Source organism: Pleurodeles waltl, chromosome 1_2 (assembly GCF_031143425.1).
Source record: "Pleurodeles waltl isolate 20211129_DDA chromosome 1_2, aPleWal1.hap1.20221129, whole genome shotgun sequence".
In the NCBI taxonomy this organism is placed as follows: domain Eukaryota; kingdom Metazoa; phylum Chordata; class Amphibia; order Caudata; family Salamandridae; genus Pleurodeles; species Pleurodeles waltl.
In genome coordinates, this window is record NC_090437.1 from 1,346,543,603 (window position 1) to 1,346,557,688 (window position 14,086).

The 14,086-nt window shown below is 50.5% G+C and overlaps 2 protein-coding genes across 5 annotated transcripts in view; one reads left to right on the forward strand and one right to left on the reverse strand.

The window, feature by feature from the left end:
- Positions 1 to 2,405, reverse strand: part of LOC138252556 (zinc finger protein 135-like) — a 226,431-nt gene extending 224,026 nt beyond the window's left edge. For all 4 annotated transcript variants that reach the window (XM_069205750.1, XM_069205749.1, XM_069205748.1 and 1 more), the window contains exon 1: positions 2,277 to 2,405. The gene's annotated coding sequence lies outside the window, so the exon portion shown is untranslated. The remainder of the gene's footprint in view (positions 1 to 2,276) is intronic.
- A 465-nt stretch (positions 2,406 to 2,870) lies between these two features.
- LOC138252441 (zinc finger protein 420-like) overlaps positions 2,871 to 14,086 on the forward strand; it is a 115,309-nt gene continuing 104,093 nt past the window's right edge. Inside the window, exon 1 of the mRNA XM_069205738.1 lies at positions 2,871 to 3,010. Within this exon, the coding sequence (XP_069061839.1) occupies positions 2,992 to 3,010 (19 nt within the window). The 5' untranslated portion in view covers positions 2,871 to 2,991. The remainder of the gene's footprint in view (positions 3,011 to 14,086) is intronic.

Below are 14,086 nucleotides of genomic sequence, written 5' to 3' on the forward strand. Positions count from 1 at the left end.
GGGCTGGGGACCAGGGGTCGTGGCGCTGGGCGCGGGCCAGGCGCAGACGGGCTTGCCTCTGGTGCGCCTCCGGCGCACCAGAGGTGGCGCAGCGGCCACCATAAGAGGTAGGGGGGGGGAGGGGTCAGCTGGGGGCGAATGGGAGCTGGGGGGCGGGGGCGTGCAGGAGGTCGCGGCGGGAAAGCGCGAGGGAGGGGGGGGACAGGTAGAGTGAGAAGAGCTGGGGGAGGGCAGTTTAAGGGTGGAGGGGGGTGAGTGTTAGAGTTTTAGGAGAATAGGGAGATAGATAGGAGTAGGGTTGAAAAGATAGGGGAGGGGGGTGGTAGAGGTGGGTGAGAGGTAGAGTGAGAGGATAGGGAGATAGGTAACAGAGGGGGTGTCGGGACGGGGGGAGAGATAGGGAAATAGATAGATGGAGAGATAGGTGGAGAGATAGAAAAATAGGTAGATAGAAGGAGGGGGTGAGTGAGGGAGTTAGGTGGAGAGATAGGTAGAGGAGTGAGTGAGGCAGGTAGCGAAAGGGTAGATGTGGGTGATAGTGAGAGATAGGTGGAGAGATAGAGGGGGGTGAGGCAGGAGCAGAAGGGCAGAGACAGGGGCGGGAAGAGACAGGAGTCGGAGAGGACCGAAGAACAGAAGAAGACCGGAAGAGCAGAAGAGAAGAACACAGAAGAACAGAAGAGGACCGGAAGAGAAGAACACAGGAGCACAGAAGAACTGAAGAGAAGAACACAGAAGAGCAGAAGAGGAGAACACGGAAGAACAGAAGAACACAGAAGAACCGAAGAGAAGAACACAGAAGAACAGAGGAACACAGAAGAACCGAAGAGAAGAACACAGAAGAACAGAGGAACACAGAAGAACCGAAGAGAAGAACACAGAAGAACAGAAGAGGAGAACACAGAAGAACACAGAGGAAGATGCGGGGGACGAAGAAGCAGAAGAGCAGACGAACAGCAGATCAACAAGGAAGATACAGAAGACGAAGAGCAGAAGACCACAGAGCAAGATGAGGAAGAAGAGAGGCGAGAGGAGAGGCTGAGGAGCGCACAGAAGAGAGAAGACGGGGAGAAGAAGAGTACAGAAGAAGATTGCAGAGGAGGAGCGAGGAGGAAGAGACAGAGAGGAGGAAAAGAAGCAGGAGAGAGGGTGAGTAGCGCGGGGCAGGGCGAGGGGCTGGGAGGTACTTACTGTGAGGTGGGTCTCAGGAACTCGAGAAGCTGGAGGAGCTGCAGCGGCAGGGGGAGCGACCTAACCTTGGGTCAAGGGTTGCTACCACTGTCGCGCAGCGGCCGCCATAAGAGGGAGGAGGGGGGGGAGGGGTCAGCTGGGGGCGAATGGGAGCTGGGGGGCGGGGCGTGCAGGAGGTCGCTGCAGGAAAGCGCGAGGGGGGGGACAGGTAGAGTGAGAAGAGCTGGGGGAGGGGGATTTAAGGGTGGAGGGGGGTGAGTGTTAGAGTTTTAGGAGAATAGGGAGATAGATAGGAGTAGGGTTGAAAAGATAGGGGAGGGGGGGGTGACAGAGGTGGGTGAGAGGTAGAGTGAGAGGATAGGGAGATAGGTAACAGAGGGGGTGTCGGGACGGGGGGAGAGATAGGAAAATAGATGGAGAGATAGAAAAATAGGTAGATAGGAGGGAGTGAGGGAGTTAGGTGTAGAGATGGGTAGAGGAGTGAGGGAGGCAGGTAGCGAAAGGGTAGACGTGGGTGATAGTGAGAGATAGGTGGAGAGATAGAGGGGGGTGAGGCAGGAGGGCAGAGACAGGGGCGGGAAGAGACAGGAGTCGGAGAGGACCGAAGAACAGAAGAAGACCAGAAGAGCAGAAGAGAAGAACACAGAAGAACAGAAGAGAACAGAGAAGAACCGAAGTGAAGTAGCCACTGAGGGGTGTAAGCGCTATGAGTCAATGAGCTAGAGCAGTGGTCTCCAACCTTTTTAACGCCACGCCCCCTCAGTTGAAAAATAACAATTATTGGGGCCCCCCTCAGAATTTTTCACAATTATTTTATAAAGATGGCAATGTTTAAATATGTCTAAACGTATTTAAACATTGCAGTAAAGTACTGTTACCTTTCTAAAGGTGCAATAACATGTTTCTTCTTAAAACAAAACACTGTTGTCTGTGTAATGAGTCTTTTGGGCAGAGCCTGCCCCCCCCCCCCCGGATCACTTCAGGCCTTCCTAGGGGGGCCGCCCCCCAGTTTGAAGACCAGTGAGCTAGAGGCAGCGCTGCTCTCCCTGCTGCAGTAAGGTGCGTTTCCCAGGAGGCGCTCCTACCTTCGCAAGGCAGTGATCACACCTTTCTTCTCGGCTACAGAAGCTGTAAATCGGCCCCAACAGAACTCTGTCCTAAAGGTCAACAAACACTAAGCAGGCGCCGCACGTGGAGCCCTCGGTACAAGGACCCCAGTGACCGTTCCGTGCAGGCGCGATGGGGCAGCCCCATGCAAGACCCCCAGGCACTTCACCCAACCAATGGCGTGCCCCCTGAGGCGCCCAAGCTCCCTCACAAACATGGCTGCCTGCCCCATGAGCTGGCGCCGAAGGACGAAGTGCCCTTCACAAAGATGGCCTCTTGTTGTCCGAGCTATGGCCGAAGGCTCAGGGGCCCCTCTCAAAGATGGCCGCTTGTGGTCCCAGCAAGCGCCGAAGGCTCCCGGGCCCCTCACAAAGATGGCCGCTTGTTGTACAAGCTAGCGCCGAAGACTCCCGATCCCTCACAAAGATGGCCGCCTGGAGCGCTGCGCTAGCGCTGATGGACGCTTACTCTAGGGGTCCTTTTACGCGGGAATAGTCTTCGCGCGCCTGCGCACAGTTGAGGGTCCTTCGGCCGGGCTGCCCCGTGTGCGCCTGCGCAGAGTTGAGGGTCCTTCGGCCGGGCTGCCCTTTGTGCGCCAGTGCCGAGCTCTGCTCCCTGGATACTCAGGTCCATAGCCCGGAGTCCACCGGTCTCGGGGAGGGAGTCTGGCCCGGAGCGGCCCTACAAGACGACATGGAGGGCGCGGAGACAGGTCAGAAGCGTGCGCTGTCTCTGTAAACCAGAGACCCGCGGGGACCCCCTGCACTGAGCTGTGTGGACCTTGTGCGATGAGTGAACGTCTCGTGTGTCACCCCCTGCGGGCAGCTGCCCCCCCTGTCCCCGGGATTACCTTCGGGGGAGGAGGAGAGAGACAGAACCTCCTTCCCGAAGCACCACAGCCAGGCTGATGTGAACTGTGGGTTCACTCTCTGCCCCTGGCCCCCACGGCCCTCAGATGTCACCTCAGGGCCCCTGGTGTGCGAAGAAGAGAGCATAGATATCCCAACCCCCCACCCCAGTGACAGCCATGCTGAGGTGATCTCCTGCCCTGGGCTCACACTACGTCCCTGACTCCCACGGCCCTCAGATGTCACCTCAGGGCCCCTGGTGTGTGTGGGAGAGAGACGAGTCACCACCACTCCCTTCACCCCCATGCTGAGGTGATCTCCTGCCCTGGGCTCACCCTCTGATCCTGGCTCCCACGGCCCTCAGATGTCACCTCAGGGCCGCTGGTGTGTGTGTGTGAGGGGGGGGATGGGAGGAGGGGCCCCCATCACTCCCTTCACACCCATGCTAATGGTGATCTCCTGCCCCTGGGCTCACCCTCTGATCCTGGCTCCCACGGCCCTCAGATGCCTCACCCTCCTCTTTTGTTGTGTCTACACCTTCTCTTTTCACTGTTGCCTGGACTCAGGTTTTGTGGCCACCTTGGTGCTGCATGAACAGTGACTGTGGTGTCACATGCAGCGGGAAGCATCAACCGTTCTCAGGAGATGGTTGTACTGGATACAGCATGCTGATCTCCTGGTCTTGGGCCCACACTCTGTGCATGGCTTCCAGTGCTCTCAGATGTCACCTCAGCACCCCTCGCCTGTGAGGGAGACAGAGGAGCTCCCCATCACTCCCATGAAGCCCATGCTGATGTGATCTCATGCCCCTGGGCCCACACTTTGTGCCTGGCTCCCAGTGCTTTCAGGTGCCTCACCTCCACCCCTGTTGTGTCTCCACCTCAGCTGTTTCCTAGACTCAGGGTTTGTGGCCACCTCACTGCATGAATAGTGACTGGGTATCTTGGCGCTGCGGGTGCTGTGTGTCTGTCGACAAGTCAGGTCTTGAGTCTCCTTCCGAAGTCCGCCAAGGAGGGAGCTGTTCGGAGGTGGAGGGGCAGGCTGTTCCTGGACTTGGCTGCCATGTAGGAAAAGAAGCAGCCTCCGCTCTGATGAATGTGGGGTGTGTGCAAGCTTTAGTGAGGCGGAGTATAGTTGTCTTGCAGGACCACAGAAGCTCCGTCAATGGTTGATGTAGGATGGTCCTAGGTTGTGGAGAGCCTTGTATGCAAGTGAGAGGATTTTGAATTGGCTTCTCTTCTGGACGGGGAGCTGATGGAGGTTCCTGAAGAGTGGGGTGATGCTTGGGGCGGTTGAGGATGAGTATGACTTTGATGTTCTGTAGAAAATGGAGACTTTTAAGTAGCTGGGAGGACACCGCACCATAGAGAGTGTTGCCATATTTGAGGCGGCTGGAGACCAGGGCGTGAATGACTGTTTTACTGGTGTTGGTAGGGATCCATTTGAAGATTCAGTGCATACAGAGAATGTAGAAGCAGGAGGAGGCGACTGAGTTTACTTGTCGATTCATGGATAGTTGGCAGCTAAGGATGATGCCAATGTTTTGTGCATGGTCTGATGGAGTGGGCGTTGCTCCGAGATCTGCTGGCCACCAGCTGTGGTCCCATACGCAGGTGTTCTTCCGAGGTCTTCCGTTGTGTTGATGTTTAGTTTGAGGAAGCTGTTTTTCATCCATGTTGCTACATTGGTCATGGGATTGCGTAAGTTGGCATTCGTTTTGTGAAAGGCTTTGGTGAGTGAGAGGATTAGTTGAGTGTTGTCGGCGTAGGGGACTATATTGAGTCTGTGTGATCTGACAACGTCTGCTAGGGGGTCATGTAGATGTTGAACAGGGTTGGGCTGAGGGAGGATCTTTGGGGTAGGCTGCAACTGATGTACCTGGGTTTAGAAGTGAAGTGAGGAAGGCAGATGCTCTGTGTGTGGCCTGAGAGGAAAGAGGCGAGCCATTTAAGGGCGTTTTGTTGAATACCTAAGTTGTGCAGTCTGTTGACTAGAGTTTGGTGGAAGATTGTATTGAATGCTGCAGAGTGGTCCAGACGGATCAGTGCTACAGACTCTCTTCGGTTGAAGAGAGTCCTGATGCTGTCCGTGGCGGCTGTCAGTGCATTCTCCGTGCTGTGGTTGGCCCGGAATCCTGATTGTGAGGTATCTAGAAGGTGGTTTCTTTCTCGGGCACTTTGGCTGGGAGGGGGAGCAGGGAGATCGGTCCATGGTTTTTTAGGTCACTGGGGTCGGCGGATGGTTTATTTAGGAGGGGTCTGACCACTGCATGCTTCCATTCGTCTGGGAAGGTTGCCGTGGAGATGGAGGTGTTGAGGATGCAGATTAGTTCCATGCTAATGGTGTTGGCTCTGAGGTTGAAAACATGGTCGGTGGGTGCCCCAGAGTGGATGGATGACATGATGGTTGCGGTGGTCTGTATGGTAATCAGGGACCAGGAGGCTATCGTGCGGCTGGTGTTTGCTGCTGAAGGAATGTTATCTAGGCTGGAGGTGGAGGGTAGGGGGTCGAAGCTGTTGTTTATTGTAGTGATCTTGCTGTGGAAATAGTCTGAGAGGGTGTCACAGAGTTCCTGGGATGGGTGGATGGTGATCTCTGTAGCTACTGAGTTAGAGAATTCCTTGATGATTCTAAAGCGTTCTTTCGTGCAGTTGGCTGTGTTGTCAATGCGAGCAGTGATTGCTGCTCTTTTTGCTGCCTTCATGTGGTGGTGGTAGTTGTTGAGGGCTGCCTTGTAGACGGCTCTGTCAAAGGGGTCCTTGCTCACGTGCCATTGTTTCTCAAGTCGGTGGCAGTCGCATTTAGAATTTCTGAACTCCGGAGTGTACAATTTTACTGGTGCTGGTTTCATGGGTGGGCTCTCTCAGTGGATTTGCTGATCCAGGTGGTGAAGTTTTGGACAGCTTGGTTGAGGTCTGCTGTTGGCTCAAGGCCTGTGCCCATAGGGTCTCAGTACCCTTGTTCCAGCGTCCTTGGAGGGTGCTTAGAATTAGTGTGCTGGAAATTGAAGATGGTAATGTAGATGCTGATGTGAGTTCAGTTTCATGGGTGAAATTGATTCTGATTCTAGAAGTGAAGATGGCATCCAGTGTGTGTCTGTCTTTGTGCGTGGGTTTGTTGAACAGTTGGGTGATGCTGATGTTGCTGAAATTCTCTGAGGGAAGTGGAGTTGGTGTCCTTAAGGTGGAAATTGAGATCGCCATGTAGGACTTAGTGGAGGGATGGTTAGTGCCCCGCCATGTTTGTTGGTGTGGTCTTGGTGTATCATCTTGTAGCCGTCAGGGGTGGCTGTACCAATGTCAGGGTTTGAGAAACGTGTTAGCTATGTTTCAGTAATGAAGGTAACATTCGGGTCGTGGGTGGTGATGGTGTCCCAGATTTCTGTGCCATGTTTGCATAAGGAGCAGGAGTTTAGCATGATGCACTGGAGTGGTGCTTGGTTGAACGCCATCTTCTGTGCGGGTATTGATTTGCGCAGGTCGGCCCACTTTGCAGGAGAAACTGCAGTGTAGGCAGATGAGGGTCCTTTAGTTGAGCGTGGGAAGGCTGTGAAGCAGCTGATAATGGGGTGTCCAACGTTCAGGGCCTGGAGCGCCTTAGTGGGGGGTGGGAGGACTATGGGTTCTGGCACTGGGCGCGTCCACACACAGACTTACGCAGATGGGCTTGCCTTTGGCGCGGCAATGCTGAACTCTCCATTATATGTCTAGGGAGGGTCCAGGGTGGGAAGCATGAGTTTGGGAACGGCAGTGGCATGTAGGAGGTGCCGGCAGGGACATCAGCAGACTCAATCAGGCTCAGGAATGTGGACAGAGCTGTTGCAGTCCGGCTGCGAAATGTGGATGGAACTGTCGCAGTTAGGCTCAGGAATGCAGACGGAGCTGTGAGCGGCCAGCAGGGGGGCCGTAGAGTGACGGAAGAATTGTGACTGGCCCAATGGTCAGGCACTTCTCACCCAGACCATGCTGCGGCCTCCATTATATGTTCTGGGAGGTGCCAGGGTGGGAAGCAGGAGGGCAGGAGCGGCAATAGCGCAAAGGAGGCATTGGCAGCGGCATCAGCAGATGCATTCAGGCTCGGGAATGCAGGCACAGCTGTCACAATCCTGCTCAGGAAAGCAGAAGGATCTGTCGCAATCAGACTCAGGAATGCGGGAGGAGCTGTCGCAATCAGACTCAGGAATGCGGGAGGAGCTGTCGCAATCAAGCTCGGGAATGCGGGAGGAGATGTTGCAGTCAGGCTCAGGAATGTGGGCGGAGATGTTGCAGTCAGGCTCAGGAATTTGGGCAGAGATGTTGCAGTCAGGCTCAGGAATGTGGGCGGAGCTGTCTCAATCAGGTTGAAGAATGCAGGCAGAGCTGTCAGCAGTGGGCAGGAGGGGCGTGGAGCACCTGGGGAGCTATCCCTGGCATAATGGATCAGGTGCTTCTCCAGGAAAGAAATTTTATACCTCATACAACGTATTTGCATCTTCGTTACAAGAAGAGGATGGGATGTTAATTGTTTGTTTGCTGCAAGTGATGAGGAGGATGGGATGTTAAGTATTTGTTGCTTCGCTACAAGTGGTGACAAGAATGGGATGCAAAGGATTTCTTGTGGTTGGTGATGAGGAGGGGATGTAAAGGATTTCTTCGTTACATGTGGTGACAAGAATAGGATGCAAAGTACCTTTTTTTCTTCATTGCAAGTGGTAACAACAATAGTATGAAAAGTATTTGTTTCTGCGTTACAAGTGACAATGAAGATGGGATGTGAAGTATTTGTTTCTTTACTACAAGTGGTGATGAGGATACAATGCAAAGTATTTGTTTCTTTGTTACAACTGGTACTCAGGATGGGATGCAAAGTATTTCTTACAAGTGGCATCGAGCATGTGATACAAAGTATTTGTTAATTTGTTACAATTGGCGAGGAAGATGAGTTATACAGTATTTGCGTCTTCGCTACAAGTGGCAACGAGGATACAATACAAAGTGTTTGCATCTTTTTAGTGTCACTGAGAAGTTTCAGCTGACCACAACAGATGCTGGAGTGTACTGAGTTGGCAGTGAAGAATAAATATTTCTGTGAGACATCACGTATCATCCTTCATTAGTGCCTGTAGGAGGCTGGCCTGGCTTATAGTGGGTACCAAGTGTTACTTACACCCTGTGCCAGGTCCAGTTATCCCTTATTAGTAGATTAGAGGTGTTCTAGCAGCTTAGGCTGTTAGAGGTAGCTATAGCAGAGCAGCTTAGGCTGAACTAGGTGACATGCAAAGCTCCTACTATACCACTTATATCATATAGGTACTATATCATAAGAAACACAATACTCGGAGTTACTAAAAATAAAGGTACTTTATTTTAGTGACAATATGCCAAAAGTATCTCAGAGGATATACTCCCTTAGGAGGTAAGTAAAATACACAAAATATACACACAGACCAAAATCAGGTAAGTAATACACTTAGAAAGTTAGAGCAAACACTGTAGGACACAATAGAATGCAATAGGAGACAATAGGCCTAGAGGCAACACAAACCATATACTCCAAAAGTGGAATGCGAACCACGAATGGACCCCAGGCCTAGTGTAGTGTGTAGAGGGTCACTGGGAGTGTAAGAAAACACTAAGGGTGTCCAAGATACCCCACCACAAGACCCTGAAAAGTAGGAGTAAAGTTACCCTACTACCCCAGAAAGACAGTAAAGTCGAGATAGGGGATTCTGCAAGAACAACAACTGACTGCAAAGCACTGAAGACGGATTCCTGGACCTGAGGACCTGTAAAGGAAGGGGACCAAGTCCAAAAGTCACAAAAGTGTCCGGGGGGAGGACAGGAGCCCAATAAAACCCCGGATGAAGGTGCAAAAGGGCTGCCTCTGGGTGGAAGAAGCCGAAGATTCTGCAACAACAGAAGGTGCCAGAAACTTCTCCTTTGGTCAGGAGATGTCCCACAAAGTGCTGGAGGATGCAGAGTTGTTTCTACACAGAAGGACCGCAAAGAAGCCTTGCTAGCTGCAAGAGTCGCGGTTGAGGATAAATGGTGCTGCCCAGGCACAGGTTGGACCAGGAGGTCGCCACTTGGAAGAGGAGACAGAGGGGGCGCCCAGCAACACGAGAAGCCCCCGCAGAAGCAGGCAGCACCAGCAGAAGCACTTGAACAGGCGTTCAGGAAAGCTGAACACGACAGTTGACTCAACAACACAAAAGAAGGTCCCACGAAGCCGGAGGTCAACTCAGCAAGTTGGGCAATGAAGGACAGAGTGCTGGGGACCCAGGCTTGACTGTGCACGAACGAAATCCTGGAAGAGTGCACAGGAGCCGTTGCAAAGCACGCAGTACACAGCTTTGCTGTCTAGCATGGGGAGGCAAGGACTTACCTCCACCAAACTTGGACTGAAGAGTCACTGGACTGTGGGAGTCACTTGGACAGAGTTGCTGTGTTCCAGGGACCACGCTCGTCAGGATGAGAGGGGAACCAGAGGACCAGTGTTGCAGTCTTTTGGTGCCTGCATTAGCAGGGGGGAAGATTGCGTCGATCCACAGGAGATTTCTTCGGAGCTTCTGGTACAGGGTGAAGGCAGGCTACCCCCAGAGCATGCACCACCTGGAAACAGTCGAGAAAGCCAGCAGGATTAGGTGCTACAATGTTGCTAGTAGTCGTCTTGCTACTTTGTTGTGGTTTTGCAGGCGTCCTGGAGCAGTCAGCGGTCGATCCTTTGGCAGAAGGTGAAGAGGGAGATGCAGAGGAACTCTGGTGAGCTCTTGCATTCGTTATCTGAAGAATTCCCCAAAGCAGAGACCCCAAATAGCCAGAAAAGGAGGTTTGGCTACCAAGATAGGAGGTTAGGCTCTTACCTCTCTTGGTAGCCAATCAGAAGGAGCCTCTGACGTCACATGCTGGCACTGGCCACTCAGAGCAGTCCAGTGTGCCCCCAACACCTTTGTTTACAAGATGGCAGAGGTCTGTGACACACTGGAGGAGCTCTGGGCACCTCCCCTGGGAGGTACTGGTCAGGGGAATGGTCACTCCCCTTTCCTTTGTCCAGTTTCGCACCAGAGCAGGGCTGGGGGGGGATCCCTGAACCGGTGTAGACTGGCTTATGCAAGGAGGGCACCATCTGTGCCCTTCCAAGCATTTCCAGAGGCTGGGGGAGGCTACTCCTCCCCAGCCCGTCACACCTATTTCCAAAGGGAGAGGGTGTAACACCCTCTTTCAGAGGAAATTCTTTGTTCTGCCTTCCTGGGACTGGGCTGCCTAGACCCCAGGAGGGCAGAAACCTGTCTGAGGGTTGGCAGCAGCTGCAGCTGCAGAGAAAACCCCAGAGAGCTAGTTTGGCAGTACCCGGGTTCTATGATAGAGCCCCGGGGATGCATGGAATTGTCCCCCCAATACCAGAATGGTAGTGGGGTGAGAATTCCATGATCATAGACATGTTACATGTCCATGTTCTGAGTTACCATTGTGAAGCTACACATAGGTAGTGACCTATATGTAGTGCACGCATGTAATGGTGTCCCCGCACTCACAAAGTTCAGGGAAATTGCCCTGAACGGTGTGGGGGCACCTTGGCTAGTGCCAGGGTGCCCTCACACTTAGTAACTTTGCACCTAACCTTCACTAGGTGAGGTTTGGACATATAGGTGACTTATTAGTTACTTAAGTGCAGTGAAAATGGCTGTGAAATAACGTGGACGTTATTTCACGCAGGCTGCAGTGGCAGGTCTGTGTAAGAATTGTCTGAGCTCCCTATGGGTGACAAAAGAAATGCTGCAGCCCATAGGGATCTCCTGGAACCCCAATACCCTGGGTACCTAGGCACCATATACTAGGGAATTATAAGGGTGTTCCAGTGTGCCAATGAGAATTGGTAAAATTAGTCACTAGACTGCAGTGACAATTTTAAAAACAGAGAGAGCATAAACACAGTGTAGGAAAGTACCATCTTGCCTGGCATGTTACCCCCATATTTTACTGTATGTATGTTGTTTTAGTCCTTGTGTCACTGGGACCCTGCCAGGCAGGGCCCCAGTGCTCATAGTATGTGCCCTGTATGTGTTCCCTGTGTGGTGACTAACTGTCTCACTGAGGCTCTGCTAACCAGAACCTCAGTGGTTATGCTTTCTCAGCTTTCCAAATTTGTCACTACAGGCTAGTGACTAAATTTACCAATTCACATTGGCATACTGATACACCCATATAATTTCCATGTATATGGTACTGAGGTACCCAGGGTATTGGGTTTCCAGGAGATCCCTATGGGCTGTAGCATTTATTTTGCCACCCATAGGGAGCTCTGACAATTCCTACACAGGCCTGCCACTGTATGTCTAAGATCATAAAATTGTCACCCCAATACAATTCTGGTATTGGGATGACAATTCCATGATCCCCCCCCCCCCCCGGGTCTCTAGCACAGAACCCGGGTACTGCTAAACTGCCTTTCCGGGGTCTCCACTGCATCCGGGGTTCCCGGGTCCCCCCCCCCCCAACACTGTTGCGACTATTTTGGTAACCCTCACTGTTTTCTTACAGTCCCAGCGACCCTCTACAAGGTCACATAGGTTTGGGGTCCAATCGTGATTCGCATTCCACTTTTGGAGTTTATGGTTTGTGTTGCCCCTATACCTATGCTTGCCTATTGCAACCTATTGTAATTGTACACTGTTTGCATTCCTTTTCTTGCTCTTACCTAATTTTGGTTTGTGTATATATAACATGTATATTACTTACCTTCTTACTGAGGGTTCTCACTGAGATACTTGTGGCATATTGTCATAAAAATAAAGTACCTTTATTTTTAGTATATCTGTGTATTTTGTTTTCTTATGATATTGTGCATATGACACCAGTGGTATAGTAGGAGCTTTACATGTCTCCTAGTTCAGCCTAAGCTGCTCAGCTATAGCTACCTTCTATCAGCCTAAGCTGCTAGAAACACCTCTTCTACACTAATAAGGGATAACTGGACCTGGCACAAGGTGTAAGTACCTCTGGTACCCACTACAAGCCAGGCCAGCCTCCTACAGTGAGGTTCTGGTTAGCAGAGCCTCAGTGAGACAGTTAGGCACCATAGAGGGAACTCACACAGGGCACATACTTATGAGCACTGGGCCCCTGCCTGGCAAACAAACATGCACACAAGTAAAAAAGGGGGTAACATACTAGGCGGGATGGTACTTTCCTACAGTGCCGTCCTGATTCAGTGCGCTATGAAGAACCTTATTTAGTGTCAGTGTGAGCATGAATCACCTCAGCTCTAAGGCTGCCTGGGGTGATCTTGTAGTGTTTCACCAGTGATGCTCGCATCTGATGCAGTTTAGTTTCCTATCACCAGTGTTGCAGTCCGTACGGAGGTTTTGGTGTTTTAAATGCTATTGTGGCCACTTTCTCAATTTGAAGATTTTAGAGACGATGCACATGGAATGTTTTGCTTCATGTCTTGGTTGATTGCGCTGGCCTCCAGGAAGCACCACTGAGGTCCTGTTGTAAATAGACTTTTCAGTAAATCAACACTACTTCTTCTTTATTACAACATTTTATGATGATGATCAGTGGAGGCCAATTAAGAAATAGGACCTGAAGGAAGCCCACAACTGTGTCCTGGATGTATCTTTTCACCCAACTTGTCAGAAAGTAAGGACAATATTTTTGGAAGCTTTGTATAGCATATGTGTTACAAATTGCTGGACAATTTTAATGGTTGATCTTGCCTAGCAAATATATTGGTTGGCTCTAAGGCTAACAGTTGTTCCCGGTATGCATCAGTGCACACTAAAGAAACCCAGAGACGTGTACCATGAGCATGGTTCTAACATGAGCTTCAGCACTAAATGCCTGCAAAGGCACCATGCACAAATATGCTTGCGCTACACTGAACAATTTACAGAGAAACTACAAATATTCAACAGTATAAACTGGGCAGTATTGTAGTTTTTTACTTGCCAGCAACTCGATCTCCAGACACCCCAACTGGGCAGTTTATTCTGGGTGGTCACATAAACACCTCAACATTGCCTCCTGCTGGGAAGTTCAGATTGTAAACACCATTTCAGTGGCAGCACATTTATAGTGAATTACAGCATCTCAAACCTATTACACCAGTGTTTCCCAAACTGTGGTTTGCAACTCTCTGGTGGGAAGCAAGCCAATTTTTGGTGGGTCGGAAAAGTCCAAGCAAGAAATAAAGATGACTTTAAATTTTTTATTTTTCTGGTGACATTGCGGTGCTTCAATGACAGGTCAAATGCCAGGCTGGGCCTTCTGCCAAGTTCCTGCTTATTCTTTTTACAATGGGATTGGTGTGAGTTTTTAAAGTGAATTATGTAACAACTTAGCATGTAGTTTTTTTTTAAACATGCACAAAATGTAACTACCTGTAAACAAACCATATACTTTCAGCAGTTAGGAAAGCAAATGAAGTATATGTTTCCTTTTTTTAATTTCGGAAGTGTGCTGGAAACAGAGATTTTAATAGGATCAACATAATAAAGCCACTTTAATTGGTGCTATACAAATGATAAATATTCACTGAAACCTCATTTCCACACATCACTTGAGTGCTGTATGTTGTGTAGTTTTATCAGCAAAACTGTACATCTGTGCAAAGTTAGTGGTAATTTCACTTGAAATGTGCTGTCTGTAAATGATGACTCGCTACCGCACAATGCTTTATTTACATTAAAAAAACACCCCTCCTCATGTCCATTCATGGTAGGTAGGTTGCAAAAGGGTGTTGTTCTAAAATGTTTGTTATGATTCAAAAACATTTGGGCACCACTGTATTAGACAACTGAACTAATTTAACAATTATTCATCACTAAATGTACCTGTCTGCCAATTCATATGAGTTGCTCACAGAACATAAATACTCCACCTGCATTTCGCTTTCATTCAAGCCCCTCCCATATTGAATGGAAGAATGGGTAGATCATTTTGAGAATTATCTAAAAGCCA